The following is a 15787-nucleotide window of genomic DNA, read 5'->3' as shown; positions in this document are numbered from 1 at the left end:
TAAGGAACGATCGTTTCTTCAGGATGCAACAATGAAGGCCATCCTCCGCATTACCGCTGTGAACACTTTGACGCCTGATATTTTCGATCTTGTAATGAAAAGAAAAGTCAAGCTACAGAGGCCCAATAAATTTAGTATTCAATTTCTTATAAAACAGTTGTTTCTTATTTATTTCCTGAACATCGTATTTCCTGGTGTAGCATGTCACCACATCTTAGGAGCTAAAAGTATGAGGTTGTCGATCTTGTAAGACGCAACTGGCACATCAAAACGCTTGCCTTGCCCCCTGCCTCAGCCTGCCGTGCCACCTGCCGGCGTGCGGGCCCACTTGAATGGCCACAGTGAGCGACACGGCTCCCTGGTGCAGGGAGCTCTCCGCGGCTCACAACGGAGCCGACGAGCTGGAAGGGCCTGTTTTAGAAATTCTGATGGAATGTTATCTATCCCTTCTGCCTTATTTGACCGTAAGTCGTCCAAAGCTCTTTTAAATTCCGATTCTAATACTGGATCCCCTATCTCTTCTAAATCGACTCCTGTTTCTTCTTCTACCACATCAGACAAATCTTCACCCTCATAGAGGCTTTCAATGTATTCTTTCCACCTATCTGCTCTCTCCTCTGCATTTAACAGTGGAATTCCCGTTGCACTCTTAATTTTACCACCGTTGCTTTTAACGTCACCAAAGGTTGTTTTGACTTTCCTGTATGCTGAGTCTGTCCTTCCGACAATCATATCTTTTTCGATGTCTTCGCATTTTTCCTGCAGCCATTTCGTCTTAGTTTCCCTGCACTTCCTATTTATTTCATTCCTCAGCGACTTGTATTTCTGTATTCCTGATTTTCCCGGAACATGTTTGTACTTCCTTCTTTCATCAATCAACTGAAGAATTTCTTCTATTACCCATGGTTTCTTCGCAGCTACCTTCTTTGTACCTATGTTTTCCTTCCCAACTTCTGTGATGGCCCTTTTTAGAGATGTTCATTTCTCTTCAACTGTACTGCCTACTGCGCTATTCCTTATTGCTGTATCTATAGCGTTAGAGAACTTCAAACGTAACTCGTCACTCCTTAGTACTTCCGTATCCCACTTCTTTGCGTATTGATTCTTCCTGACTAATGTCTTGAACTTCAGCCTACTCTTCATCACTACTATATTGTGATCTGAGTCTATATCTGCTCCTGGGTACGCCTTACAATCCAGTATCTGATTTCGGAATCTCTGTCTGACCATGATGTAATTTAATTGAAATCTTCCCGTATCTAACGGCCTTTTCCAAGTATACCTCCTCCTCTTGTGATTCTTGAACAGGGTATTCGCTATTACTAGCTGAAACTTGTTACAGAACTCAATTAGTCTTTCTCCTCTTTCATTCCTTGTCCCAAGCCCATATTTTCCTGTAACCTTTTTTTCTACTCCTTCCCCTACAACTGCATTCCAGTCGCCCATGACTATTAGATTTTCGTCCCCCTTTACATACTGCATTACCCTTTCAATATCCTCATACACTTTCTCTATCTGTTCATCTTCAGCTTGCGACATCGGCATGTATACCTGAACTATCGTTGTCGGTGTTGGTCTGCTGTCGATTCTGATTAGAACAACCCGGTCACTGAACTGTTCACAGTAACACACCCTCTGCCCTACCTTCCTATTCATAACGAATCCTACACCTGTTATACTATTTTCTGCTGTTGTTGATATTACCCGATACTCATCTGACCAGAAATCCTTGTCTCCCTTCCACTTCACTTCACTGACCCCTACTATATCTAGATTGAGCCTTTGCATTTCCCTTTTCAGATTTTCTAGTTTCCCTACCACGTTCAAGCTTCTGACATTCCACGCCCCGACTCATAGAACGTTATCCTTTCGTAGATTATTCAATCTTTTTCTCACGGTAACCTCGCCCTTGGCAGTCCCCTCCCGGAGATCCGAATGGGGGACTATTCCGGAATCTTTCGCCAATGGAGAGATCATCATGACACTTCTTCAATTACAGGCCACATGTCCTGTGGTTTCCATTGCCTTCTGCATCCTCATGTCGTTGATCATTGCTGATTTTTCCGCCTTTAGGGGCAATTTCCCACCCCTAGCACAAGAGAGTGCCCTGAACCTCTATCCGCTCCTCCGCCCTCTTTGACAAGGTCGTTGGCAGAATGAGGCTGACTTCTTATGCCGGACGTCTTCGGCCGCCAATGCTGATTATTTATCAAAATTTAGGCAGTGGCGGGGATTGAACCCGGGACCGAAGACGTTTTTGATTATGAATCAAAGACGCTACCCCTAGACCACAGGCACTCATATATCACCCCACAAACCACGCCCATCAATCAATTTACCATTCTCATCCCCTCTTTTCGAATCACAAACGTAGCCTCTATCTAAACACCAATCACCTTATCTTTCTCGTATTTTCAACAGTAAAATTAATTTTACACACACCCAGAAATACCAAACGCAATTAAAGAGTCAAACTTTTATACAGAGCATCAAGCACATACCACACACCCACCAATATTCAAAGTCTGGTCCATATTTACAACCTCCATCTTGAATTAAATATTGAATTACCATTGCGGCAACATTCTTCCAGCGCTCGATTTGTACCTATTTTTCCGCTCTTAACTGTTGTCACTAACGGTCGAATATCACTATCTATAGATTGCATAAATTTCCACATAAAAAAAATCTCGCCCCGCCGTTTGGAGACTCCTATATCCAACACATAGCATCATTCAACTACCACTTGCTCTTATCTAATAACTCATCCATCAGGTCTGTGGGCAAGGTCACCCCTTTCTTTCTTTCTTTCAGTAGCAGACTGCTATTTTTTTACAGTGGTGGCTAAATTGTGCCATCAACTTAACATCACAATTCGTGAAACATATCTTCAAATACCTAAACACACTTACTGAATTACATAGCGGTCCCACTGAGGACATGACCTTCAATATTACAGTTCTTAATCCAATAACCACCAAAACAAGTACTAAATGCTCAAACTAATCCCATAGCGCCTTACAAAGCGAGTTTCCGAGCGCCGCTGGCGGCATGTCAAAGCCACATAGCTTTCCATCTAAACAGCCGTCCACTCAGCCTCCAGAACCAGAATGCTGAAGTGGGTTCACCCTATACTTGCTCTCCAGCTATTGTCTAACGACATACAGTGCACAAATGGATCCTGAATAGCGCAATCTCTATCTCCCCCTTGCATCTCCAACAGGACGTGTAAATAGTGTCTGCCCCCAGCCAGCGAACCCGACGTCATTCACCCTTCGCTGAAACACTCGCATATATAAAATCATATTCACTCCTGTCAAAACTCACTTAATAATAAAAAAGTATTCTCCCTTTCTAAGCATAGATGAGTATGCATTTATCTTCACTCATCTGATCTCTGCAATTTAAGTCGGAGAAAGACATATCTATTACCCTCTCCAACCTTTCTGAAAACAGAACGATCTCAGTTACTACAACAGGACCTTGTTTTGACCATTCGCCGGAAATGCGCGCAATGTTGTACGCCTCAAACTAGGTACAAGTACAACAGATCCTCAACACCCTATCATCTTTATCCTATACCATCAAACAGTGAAAAAGTCACGAAGGCACCAATGCGATCCACCTCCAGCGCGGTCAAACGGAATTCACAATACTCCCCCCGAATAACTCAGAGTGCAGCTATCCAAGAATTCCTAACAGCTCACCAAGTCCGACACCTCAAACTACAGTTGCCTATATGAGCAAGATCATATTAAATATACACACACGCTGCAGAGACCCCTTTAAAGTTTGATCGCCCATACTCTAAGTGAATGAGAAGCTGCCTCTGGCCCTTGTTCCAACAGTGTTTTCTAACACGCTTTTGCACACTGCCGAGCATTTCGTCTTTCTCCCACGACTTCGAAGTCAGTTTCTGATTCTAAACAGACATTAACACGGACTGATTTATGGCCTCTCACAGGAAACTATAACTTGCACCTTGTAAATCATATTCTTACAGTCGATAGCATAACATTGAATGATTTTAAATAAAGGACAGCCACAACACAAGGAAACTAAAAGAGCCTGCTGGCGTTGTAGCAACTTCCCTCGAAAGTGATTGACCACCTCTACATTTAAACTCATATGTCGCAGTGACCGAATGGTTTATAACTCTGTGTTCCATTTCTAGTGATTGGTCATTTTTGCACACAAGTACGGGATCACCGGAAGTTGCGGTCCATCAATCAAAATTTGCCCCCCCCCCCCAACCCTAGCAGGCATTGTCAGTCAATCATTATGTCGTACCCAATGCACAGACACGATGGATAAGACACCACCGATACCGTAATATTATCCATCACAGCTGATATCGCGAAAAATTTTACAGTAAGTCCAACACTAGCCAATCATGTGACAGCTTGTTTTCTTAATTTCAGTATCATAGCTAAACCATACATCCTCTACTTTGCAAGTATCACTGCGAACATTCACAGATGACCGCTCAGCATGTCCATTCTCACTTAATTCTCGAACACATAAAGACGATCAAATTATACCAGCCGGCCGCGGTGGTCTCGCGGTTCTAGGCGCTCAGTCCGGAACCGCGCGACTGCTACGGTCGCAGGTTCGAATCCTGCCTCGGGCATGGATGTGTGTGATGTCCTTAGGTTAGTTAGGTTTAAGTAGTTCTAAGTTCTTGGGGACTGATGACCTAATATGTTCAGTCCCACAGTGCTCAGAGCCATTTGAACCATTTTTTTGAAATTATACCAGAGAATGCTATACATATTTCTAAGACCTCACGCATAGTATTCGATCAATCTCTCTGCGTATGGCGGTCACAGAGCTCTCTAGTCCCCTTACGTTAAAAGATCACCCTCACCTCGGCATTGACCAACCTACCCCGCAACATCGCTACCCAATCATTCAACCGAGCAGACGAATACAGCTACACTCCACGTCTCTTGACTGAATAGAGCTTTCCTATTCCTAAACCCTCCAAGTGCACCAAATTTCTCGAAATGTAACCAAGTCTTGGAGCTTAGCACACCATATCGATCTATAGTAACAGATCTCAAAGTGCCTTGATTTACAGTTAAGAAGAACAAAAACTGAGCGATATTTATACACAACGTAGTTCGATACATTTTTAAGTAAATCATCAAATCTATCGCGTGTAAAGTATTGTTCTAGAGTCCATGATCGGTGCATCGAAGGTTCCGGTAGGAGAGAGAGAGAGAGAGAGAGAGAGAGAGAGAGAACATAAACACACACACACTCCTAAGACTAGAACGTTCAGCACTTAAAAACGGGCAATAATCTTAGATCGCTTACTTTTCCGTCCTGTCAGACATACGTCCTTCTCCCCGGTCACCCTACGCTGAGCTATCTCTACCCCAATCGTAACACTTTTCCTTTCTATGATACGAGCCCAATATAGCCCTGCGGACACATCTAGTGCCCAATGATCACACCAGATCACGAGTCGGAAATAATACTATTACTCCATCAGGTCTATATAAAAATGATAGTTATTAGCAGCCAGTACATCCTACAATCAAACAGATACGCATAACAGCAGCGTTCAACATGCGAAAATTACAAATCATCCCGTCACCAACTCTGTAAACACCCGTCTGTCGGGTAAGTGCACAATGATTACAGCCCCCCACAAATACCCACAGCTAACTTAGTTATGACGCTGACGTCTCGATTTTACACCAAGCATGCGAGAGGGTCGGGATCGCGTAAATCAAAGTGTGTTTAGAGGAATGTGTCAACTTTAATCACACATGAGATGGAAGTCCTCTGATGACAGACGGGTTCACCGTTAACGATCGCAAGTAGACAGTGGTTTAAACCACATACCGAACACGTAGCCGCATACGACTAGAACGCTGGCTATATCACGTGACTGAAGAATCCAAATAGAATACTGGAAAAAAAATCTACCTTCACCAACTTGTCTTTCTCTAGAATAAATGAGTCAACGTTTGAATCGTACCTAGTTGCAGCTCTGTCTCAGTCGATCATCCCGTACACCCTCTGTTATGATTTAACACATGTGAGTAAGTTTAGACGTGAATGATTCTCGGTCCTCCTGGAAAGCATCAAATACAGTATTCAACTCGCGTGTATCACTGCTACCTCAGTAGACATACACTATAATACGAATTCAACGAGAAAATATTGACTGCCTTCCTTATTCCATTCGCTTCGATGTCATCGTTTTCCTGCATTCCTCTTGTTGCCGCATACTTGAACCATGCACAAATTCCCCCCTGCGAACCGGAAGATAAACAAGTACGTTCTCATTTTCACCGCATTTCGATGTATATTAGGTCAGTTTGTATCTATGCGTAAACCAGTTTTCGCATTTCGATCGATTTTATGTCAGATCCATCCATGCGACCGCGACATAAGTTACCGTTCTGTGTTCTAAAATTGCTTCTAAATGTAACCAAGGCGTATCCAGTCACCTACACATTTGGAGAGCGCTTGCCCTGTTTTTCTGTGTCTCTATGTACATGCACGCCTCGCGGACGGCTAACAGGACCGGCGGTAGAGTAGGGTTAACGTTCGAATGTCGATCCGCCGCGAGTTCATGACAGGGTTGTAGCCTCTCCCCGATGTTATTCAATCTGTATATTGAGCAATCAGTGAAGGAAACAAAAGAAAAATTCAGAGTAGGTATTAAAACCCATGGAGAAGAAATTAAAACTTTGAGGTTTGCCGATGACATTGTAATTCTGTCAGAGACAGCAAAGGACTTGGAAGAACAGTTGAACGGAATGGGTAGTATCTTGAAAGGGGGATATAAGATGAACATCAACAAAAGCAAAACGAGGACAATGGACTGCAGTCGAATTAAATCGGGTGATGCTGCGGGAATTAGATTAGGAAATGAGACACTTAAAGTAGTAAAAGAGTTTTGCTATTTGGGGAGCAAAATAACTGATGATGGTCGAAGTAGAGAGGATATAAAACATAGACTGTCAATGGCAAGGAAAGCGTTTCTGAAGAAGAGAAATTTGTTAACACCGAGTATAGATTTAAGTGTCAGGAAGTCGTTTCTGAAAGTATTTGTGTGGAGTGTAGCCATGTATTGAAGTGAAACGTGGACGATAAATAGTTTGGACAAGAAGAGAATAGAAGCTTTCGAAATGTGCTGCTACAGAAGAATGCTGAAGATTAGGTGGGTAGATCACATAACTAATGAGGAAGTATTGAATAGGATTGGGGAGAAGAGAAGTTTGTGGCACAACTTGACTAGAAGAAGGGATCGGTTGGTTGGACATGTTCTGAGGCATCAAGGGATCACCAATTTAGTAAATCTTCTTCCTGTTTTCATGCTTGATCTGTGTTCTGTTTTTGACGGGCAATGCACTGGGCCATTTTACACTAAATACTTGGGGGTGGGGGTTGGGGGGCGTGGGTGCGATTGGGAGTTTCCGTTGACAGTAAATAAGATCCTCGATCTCTCAGGAATATTCAGTATGACTGAATTATGATTTTACCTTCCTATCATCGACTTTCGCTTCTTGAACATCCCACGTCTATCGTGGTATCGTGTAACCGGCGGATGTGCTCCAACTCTGTAGTTCCGAACGTGTACGCTTGGGGTGCTGTCGGCACACGGACCGTGCTGTCGAACGTTAACGTCGAGCGTGCCAAGCTCAACGTGCTGCTGAACGCTCAGGAAGGGTGCGACTTGTGCATACGGTACGTGGGCCCCAACGTGGTATACGCGATCGCAACGCACTCCAGCGGCAGTTGAGGGATGTTTCTACTTCGTAAATCACGCTGTTTACTCAACGGGGGCGCGTAAAATTCTCACGTTAGTTCTATTAAAACGCACGTTTCCTCCATCGTCCACGAAAAGGAAAGTACCATGTCCAATCAATAAGGACACAGGCTTATAAAAGTTCCATTACAAACAGTGCGATACAAATTTGGAATACTTCTCCGCATAAGATAAACAATATTTCATCATTCCCACATTTCAGTAAAACCCCAAGGTCAGTCTTACTTGATCACTGTTCCTACCCAGTAGCAGAATCTTTGCAACATGTGAATTACACAGCGTAAAAGAAAAAGGAGCAAAAATCTTTAAACAAGTAGCGCAAGCTGTCCTGTCGATTAAGCCAATCGAACAAAGTCACCCCTCAAACTTATATTTATATAACATCAAATATTATAGTATATACTTATATTAAACTAATAATAAAGTATCAGAACCTAATAAAAACGCAAATGTTAGGAAAAAAATTTGGAAGCGTCAAGACGCAAACCACCGCCCTAAAAGACATTGCAGTATAGGACAGTGACACTACTCATTACGCTTTTTTTAAATCTTATTTTATTTTTTTTCGTTCGTTACATCTGTTCGTGGCAGACGTCGCAAGACACCCGTTTCAGTTGGTCGATGATTCATTAACTCAGTTTTTTTTATTATAGAGGGTAGCTAACGCTCTGACCGAGGACGCTGTGTTACCGTGCCGCTTTGCTAAACCAACAACACAGACGTAGTAATTCAACATATTATGTTACCCCTTGCTGAAAACCTTAATCGTAGATATGTTACTAATTGCAATTTAATTATAAGAAATTGACCAAGAACAATGTTGTTTATGGTGGATCTTCAGTGTGTCGCTGCCTTCAAATAGCCTACTCTCATAATACGCAAGTTACAATAATTCTTTTGCTACGAATACGATGTTTCTCACTATTTTATTGGAACGAGTCACACAGTTAACAACGGGTTTTCCAGTGATTCTCAATTTTCCGGTGCTCAGAAACGGCATATATACGTATAGGGTTGAAATGAATGCCAATATGGCGCCTTACAACTCTGTACTGAAGGGAGACGGCGTGCGTGTGACATAGGTGGGGTTGTGCCATCTCATTGGTCAACGCTCAGACGCACGCTCAGAATATCTGACATGCCAGATATTGCTCTGCAGGTTCAGAAAGATTCCCGAGCGTGCTGTTCCACGCCATGACGTCAGAAACTCGGCACGCTCAGCGCTCAACGTACGGATGCACGGTCCGTATGCTGACGGCTTTACACGCGTTGACTTTTCAAAGTCAAGCCGACAAGCCTGGTCCCTACTGCGTAAACTTGGAGGCGAAAATCCACCTGAACATAAAAGGACGAAATATCTCCCAACAAGGTTGAATCTCGCATAGTTTCTGCGTCTGGAGCCGCACGAGATAGAAAGCACACAACAAAAGTGAAGAAGGACTTAAAAACATTAAAAAGGACCCGCGCAATGGACTCAGAATATTCATCAGATATTCGTATCGAGGAGGTTACCAATTCCCTGAAGAAGGTTAAACCAGGCAAAGCTCCGGGTTTCGATGGTATCTACCCTGAGTTCCTCATACATGTCGGAGCCTGCACAAAACAATGGCTGGCTAAGTTCTTTACGGACATTCTCCAAGTGGGTAACATTCCTCCCTGACTTAAACGAGCAAAGATCATCGCAGTCCTGAAACCTGGTAAACCAGGCGATAGACCAGAGAGTTACCGCCCCATTGCCCATCTCAGTATGGTCTATAAATTACTAAAAAGACTGCTCCTCAACATAATAGGCCAAACTATACTCAAATAAATCCCTATCGAACAAGCAGGATTCCGTCCCTATCGCTGCTGTACAGATCAAGTCCTATCACTGACAACATATATGGAGGCGGGGTTGCAGAAGAAACATAAAGTAGCTGCAGCATTCATAGACCTAACAGCAGCCTATGATACAGCTTGGAAACAGGGACTCATGTACAAATTAATCTGTGCCGTCCCCTGCAAGAAGATAACTAACCTCATTGACGATATGTTGTCAAATAAAACCTTCCAAGTAATAATGGGGAATGAGAGAAGTAAACAGATGAAACTCAATAATGGACTCCCACAAGGCTCTGTCCTTGCGCCCCTTCTTTTCAGCCTTTACATCGCTGACATGCCTGTAACCAGATCGCGCAAATTTGGTTATGCTGACGACTGGGCTCTGGCAACCGCCCACAGAAACATAGAAACTGCCGAAGATATCCTTACGAGTGACCTAAGGATTCTCGGCGAGTACTTTAGAAAATGGAGGCTACAACCTAGTGCTAAAAAGGCGGAAGTATCTGCCTTCCATTTGAACAACAAAATGGCCAACAGAGAACTACATGTATATCTAGACGGGAAAATCCTAAATCACAACAGACACCCAAAGTATCTTGGGGTTACCCTAGATAGGACACTAACATTCAAAGAACACCTGACGAAAACTGCAGCGAAACTTAAAACACGCAACAACATATTGCAGAAGCTCTGTGGCACCACTTGGGGCTCCACAGCATCTACCTTAAGAACATCCGCACTTGGATTCGTGTATCCAGTGGCAGAATACTGTGCCCCAGTGTGGCTCAACAGCAAACACACACACATGGTAGATAGCCAACTTAATGCAACAATGCGTATTATATCAGGCACAATCAGGCCAACTCCTACAGTGTGGCTGCCCGTTCTCAGTAACATAGCCCCTCCTAACCTGCGCCGAGAACACGCTCTGGTTAGAGAATTTCAAAAAATCATGACCAACCCTCAATTACAAATCCATGAAGACACTCACGACATCCAAGGAAACCGACTCCGGTCTAGCCATCCTCCACTAAAGACCGCACAGGCGCTGCACCAAAGCAACTTTAAAATAAATGACCGATGGAAAGAGGAATGGGAGAGCAGAACAGCAGTAAACTGCGACAGCATAAAAGGATTTCATTGCCCTCGCAAAGTTTGGTCGACTCTTAATCGCATCAGAACCAACAGTGGGAGATGTGCCGACTCCTTACACAGATGGGGTAAACTCCCTTCGGTCGCTTGCGACTGTGGCGCTGAGAGACAGACGGTCCAACACATCGTGCAGGAATGCCTACTAAGGTCATATGAGGGTGACCCACAGGATTTCCTAATGGCGACCCAAGAGGCAATCGACTATATACAGGGTGTTACAAAAAAGTACGGCCAAACTTTCAGGAAACATTCCTCACACACAAATAAAGGAAAGATGTTATGTGGACATGTGTCCGGAAACGCTTAATTTCCATGTTAGAGCTCATTTTAGTTTCGTCAGTATGTACTGTACTTCCTCGATTCACCGCCAGTAGGCCAAATTGAAGGAAGGTAATGTTGACTTTAGTGCTTGTGTTGACATGCGACTCATTGCTCTACAGTACTAACATCAAGCACATCAGTACGTGGCATCAATAGGTTAGTGTTCATCACGAACGTGGTTTTGCAGTCAGTGCAATGTTTACAATTGCGGAGTTGGCAGATGTCCATTTGATGTATGGATTGGCACGGGGCAATAGCCGTGGCGCGGTACGTTTGTATCGAGACAGATTTCCATAACGAAGGTGTCCCGACAGGAAGACGTTCGAAGCAATTGATCGGCGTCTTAGGGAGCACGGAACATTCCAGCCTATTACTCGCGACTGGGGAAGACCTAGAACGACGAGGACACCTGCAATGGACGAGGCAATTCTTCGTGCAGTCGACGATAACCCTAATGTCAGCGTCAGAGAAGTTGCTGCTGTACAAGGTAACGCTGACCACGTCACTGTATGGAGAGTGCTACGGGAGAACCAGTTGTTTCCGTACCATGTACAGCGTGTGCAGGCACTATCAGCAGCTGATTGGCCTCCACGGGTACACTTCTGCGAATGGTTCATCCAACAATGTGTCAATCCTCATTTCAGTGCAAATGTTCTCTTTACGGATGAGGCTTCATTCCTACGTGATCAAATTGTAAATTTTGACAATCAACATGTGTGGGCTGACGAGAATCCGCACGCAATCGTACAATCACGTCATCAACACAGATTTTCTGTGAACGTTTGGGCAGGCATTGTTGGTGATGTCTTGATTGGGCCCCATGTTCTTCCACCTACGCTCAATGGAGCACGTTATCATGATTTCATACTGGATACTCTACCTGTGCTGCTAGAACATGTGCCTTTACAAGTACGACACAACATGTGGTCCATGCACGATGGAGCTCCTGCACATTTCAGTCGAAGTGTTCTTACGCTTCTCAACAACAGATTTGGTGACCGATGGATTGGTAGAGGCGGACCAGTTCCATGGCCTCCACGCTCTCCTGACCTCAACCCTCTTGACTTTCATTTATGGGGGCATTTGAAAGTTCTTATCTACGCAACCCGGTACCAAATGTAGAGACTCTTCGTGCTCGTATTGTGGACGGCTGTGATACAATACACCATTCTCCAGGGCTCCATCAGCGCATCAGGGATTCCATGCGACGGAGGGTGGATGCATGTATCCTCGCTAACGGAGGACATATTGAACATTTCCTGTAACAAAGTGTTTGAAGTCACACTGGTACGTACTGTTGCTGTGTGTTTCCATTCCATGATTAATGTGATTTGAAGAGAAGAAATAAAATGAGCTCTAACGTGGAGAGTAAGCGTTTCCGGACACATTTCCACGTAACATATTTTCTTTCTTTGTGTGTGAGGAATGTTTCCTTAAAGTTTGGCCGTACCCTTTTGTAACACCCTGTATTATCTAAGCTGGACGTTTGTTTGTGATTGCTCTTCTCTGAGTGTAAATTTACAATTGGTGGTGTCCTTATATACAAACTGTTATTTATTGCTCTGTTTATACATATGTGATTCTTTTTTTTTTAATCATGTTGTTTCTGTAATTTTTTACTGTGATGTTATGAGCCATACGCTAAATAGATAAAATTTACACGCGTAACTGCAAGCGACCGTGGCCGTATACTCTTCGGGGGCAAACACAATGATGGACTGCTCTTCAGAAACGTAGCAGACGTGTAATACCGCACTGTCAACCGTAAGCGGTTAGCAGCCGTCCGCGCGCTGACGTACCTGTCATCGTGGAGCAGCGCGTCCAGGGCGCTGCTGAACGTGTCGTGCGTGAGGTCCTGGTACTCCAGAAGGAGGCCGGTGCCCCTCCTGGCCGCCCTCGCCGCGTTGGCCACCTGGTCGCCGCCGAACGGGATGGCCAGCACCGGCACGGCGGCCATCGTCGCCTCCACCATGCTCATCTGACCGCCGTGAGTGATGAAAACACGCGCGTTAGGGTGGTCTGGAACACAGGGGCAGCACACCGCTGGGCAGTTGTCACTTTCACTTCACTTGTTTCATTATTAACAACACTGTAAAATGACTTTTGTCTTAATAATGTGAATATTTATACACCGTCAAAAGTATTTAAACGGACAAACTCTGGGAGGTTGTAGGGGACATCAAAACAAATACACTCCTGGAAATGGAAAAAAGAACACATTGACACCGGTGTGTCAGACCCACCATACTTGCTCCGGACACTGCGAGAGGGCTGTACAAGCAATGATCACACGCACGGCACAGCGGACACACCAGGAACCGCGGTGTTGGCCGTCGAATGGCGCTAGCTGCGCAGCATTTGTGCACCGCCGCCGTCAGTGTCAGCCAGTTTGCCGTGGCATACGGAGTTCCATCGCAGTCTTTAACACTGGTAGCATGCCGCGACAGCGTGGACGTGAACCGTATGTGCAGTTGACGGACTTTGAGCGAGGGCGTATAGTGGGCATGCGGGAGGCCGGGTGGACGTACCGCCGAATTGCTCAACACGTGGGGCGTGAGGTCTCCACAGTACATCGATGATGTCGCCAGTGGTCGGCGGAAGGTGCACGTGCCCGTCGACCTGGGACCGGACCGCAGCGACGCACGGATGCACGCCAAGACCGTAGGATCCTACGCAGTGCCGTAGGGGACCGCACCGCCACTTCCCAGCAAATTAGGGACACTGTTGCTCCTGGGGTATCGGCGAGGACCATTCGCAACCGTCTCCATGAAGCTGGGCTACGGTCCCGCACACCGTTAGGCCGTCTTCCGCTCACGCCCCAACATCGTGCAGCCCGCCTCCAGTGGTGTCGCGACAGGCGTGAATGGAGGGACGAATGGAGACGTGTCGTCTTCAGCGATGAGAGTCGCTTCTGCCTTGGTGCCAATGATGGTCGTATGCATGTTTGGCGCCGTGCAGGTGAGCGCCACAATCAGGACTGCATACGACCGAGGCACACAGGGCCAACACCCGGCATCATGGTGTGGGGAGCGATCTCCTACACTGGCCGTACACCACTGGTGATCGTCGAGGGGACACTGAATAGTGCACGGTACCTCCAAACCGTCATCGAACCCATCGTTCTACCATTCCTAGACCGGCAAGGGAACTTGCTGTTCCAACAGGACAATGCACGTCCGCATGTATCCCGTGCCACCCAACGTGCTCTAGAAGGTGTAAGTCAACTACCCCGGCCAGCAAGATCTCCGGATCTGTCCCCCATTGAGCATGTTTGGGACTGGATGAAGCGTCGTCTCACGCGGTCTGCACGTCCAGCACGAACGCTGGTCCAACTGAGGCGCCAGGTGGAAATGGCATGGCAAGCCGTTCCACAGGACTACATCCAGCATCTCTACGATCGTCTCCATGGGAGAATAGCAGCCTGCATTGCTGCGAAAGGTGGATATACACTGTACTAGTGCCGACATTGTGCATGCTCTGTTGCCTGTGTCTATGTGCCTGTGGTTCTGTCAGTGTGATCATGTGATGCATCTGACCCCAGGAATGTGTCAATAAAGTTTCCCCTTCCTGGGACAATGAATTCACGGTGTTCTTATTTCAATTTCCAGGAGTGTATTTTTCCCTAATGTCATTTTTTCCTATGAGAAGTATTTAAGCCGGTAGAGGAAGATTTCTTTGGTGGCAAATTAATTAAACCAACGAACACTTTTCCATTTTTTATGACCAAGAGACAACACATTAACACAACTCAATTTCAATTACAGTAGATTTTCAAAAATGCCTCCATTTACACGTAAACAAAGGTTACACTGTCGGATCATGTTCTATCTGGCACGGGCAAAAACCCCAAGAGTATCGAGAATTGTTCCTGCTGCTGCTACTATCCGGGCAACCAGATCCTCTTCTGATGCAACAGGAGTTGCGTAAGCAAGGGTGCGCCATCTTTAACCACACAAAAAAGTCCAGAAGGGACATATCTGGGTATCGAGCAGGCCATGGTACAGCACCAGCTCTGCCAGTCCACGTTTCTGGGAACCGTCGGTCCAGGAATCGACGCACACGACGACTGAAATGTGCCGCGCCCCGTCATGTTGGAACCATATGCGTTGTCTTGTAGGGAGCGGGACGTCTTCCAGCAATTCTGGCAATGCTCTAGCGAGAAAATTGTAATAGTGACTGCCATTTAATGGCCTAGGTATCAGATACGGCCCAATTAAACAGTCCCCAACAACACCGACCCACACATTAACGAACAACCGCACTTGATGAGCGCTATTAACTGTGGCATGAAGGTTATCCTCACTCCAAACATACGAATTGTGCATGTTGAAGACTCCATCACGCCCGAACGTTGCTTCATCGGTAAACAACACAGAGGATGGATATGTAGGATGCATTTCACACTGTTCCAGGTACCACTGCGAAAACTGTGCTCTGGGTGGATAATCAACTGGTTCCAGCTTGTGGACACGCTGTAAGTGAAATGGACGTAACAATTGCTCTCGAAGGACTGTTCTTACATTCGTCTGATTCGTCCCCATGTTATGTGCAATTGCACGAGTGCTGATTGAAGGATCCTGCTCCACATGCTTCAATACAGCTTCCTCAAATTGCAGCGTTCTTACCGTGCGACGGCGCCCCTGTCCAGGTAATCTGCTAAATGACCCGGTCTCACGCAGACGCTGGTACACAGAATCAAAGGTC

The 15787-nt window shown here is 45.5% G+C and overlaps 1 protein-coding gene across 1 annotated transcript in view; it reads right to left on the bottom strand.

Annotated features, from left to right (window-relative positions):
- The window catches only part of LOC126190738 (UDP-glycosyltransferase UGT5-like), a 193471-nt gene that overhangs the window by 74320 nt on the left and 103364 nt on the right, over nt 1-15787 (bottom strand). The window contains exon 6 of the mRNA XM_049931231.1: nt 12883-13102. Coding sequence (XP_049787188.1) covers nt 12883-13102 — 220 coding nt within the window. The remainder of the gene's footprint in view (nt 1-12882; nt 13103-15787) is intronic.

This window comes from Schistocerca cancellata, chromosome 6 (assembly GCF_023864275.1).
Source record: "Schistocerca cancellata isolate TAMUIC-IGC-003103 chromosome 6, iqSchCanc2.1, whole genome shotgun sequence".
Lineage (NCBI taxonomy): Eukaryota > Metazoa > Arthropoda > Insecta > Orthoptera > Acrididae > Schistocerca > Schistocerca cancellata.
Note: the sequence above shows the minus strand (reverse complement) of the source record. Positions and strands in the feature narration are given on the sequence as shown.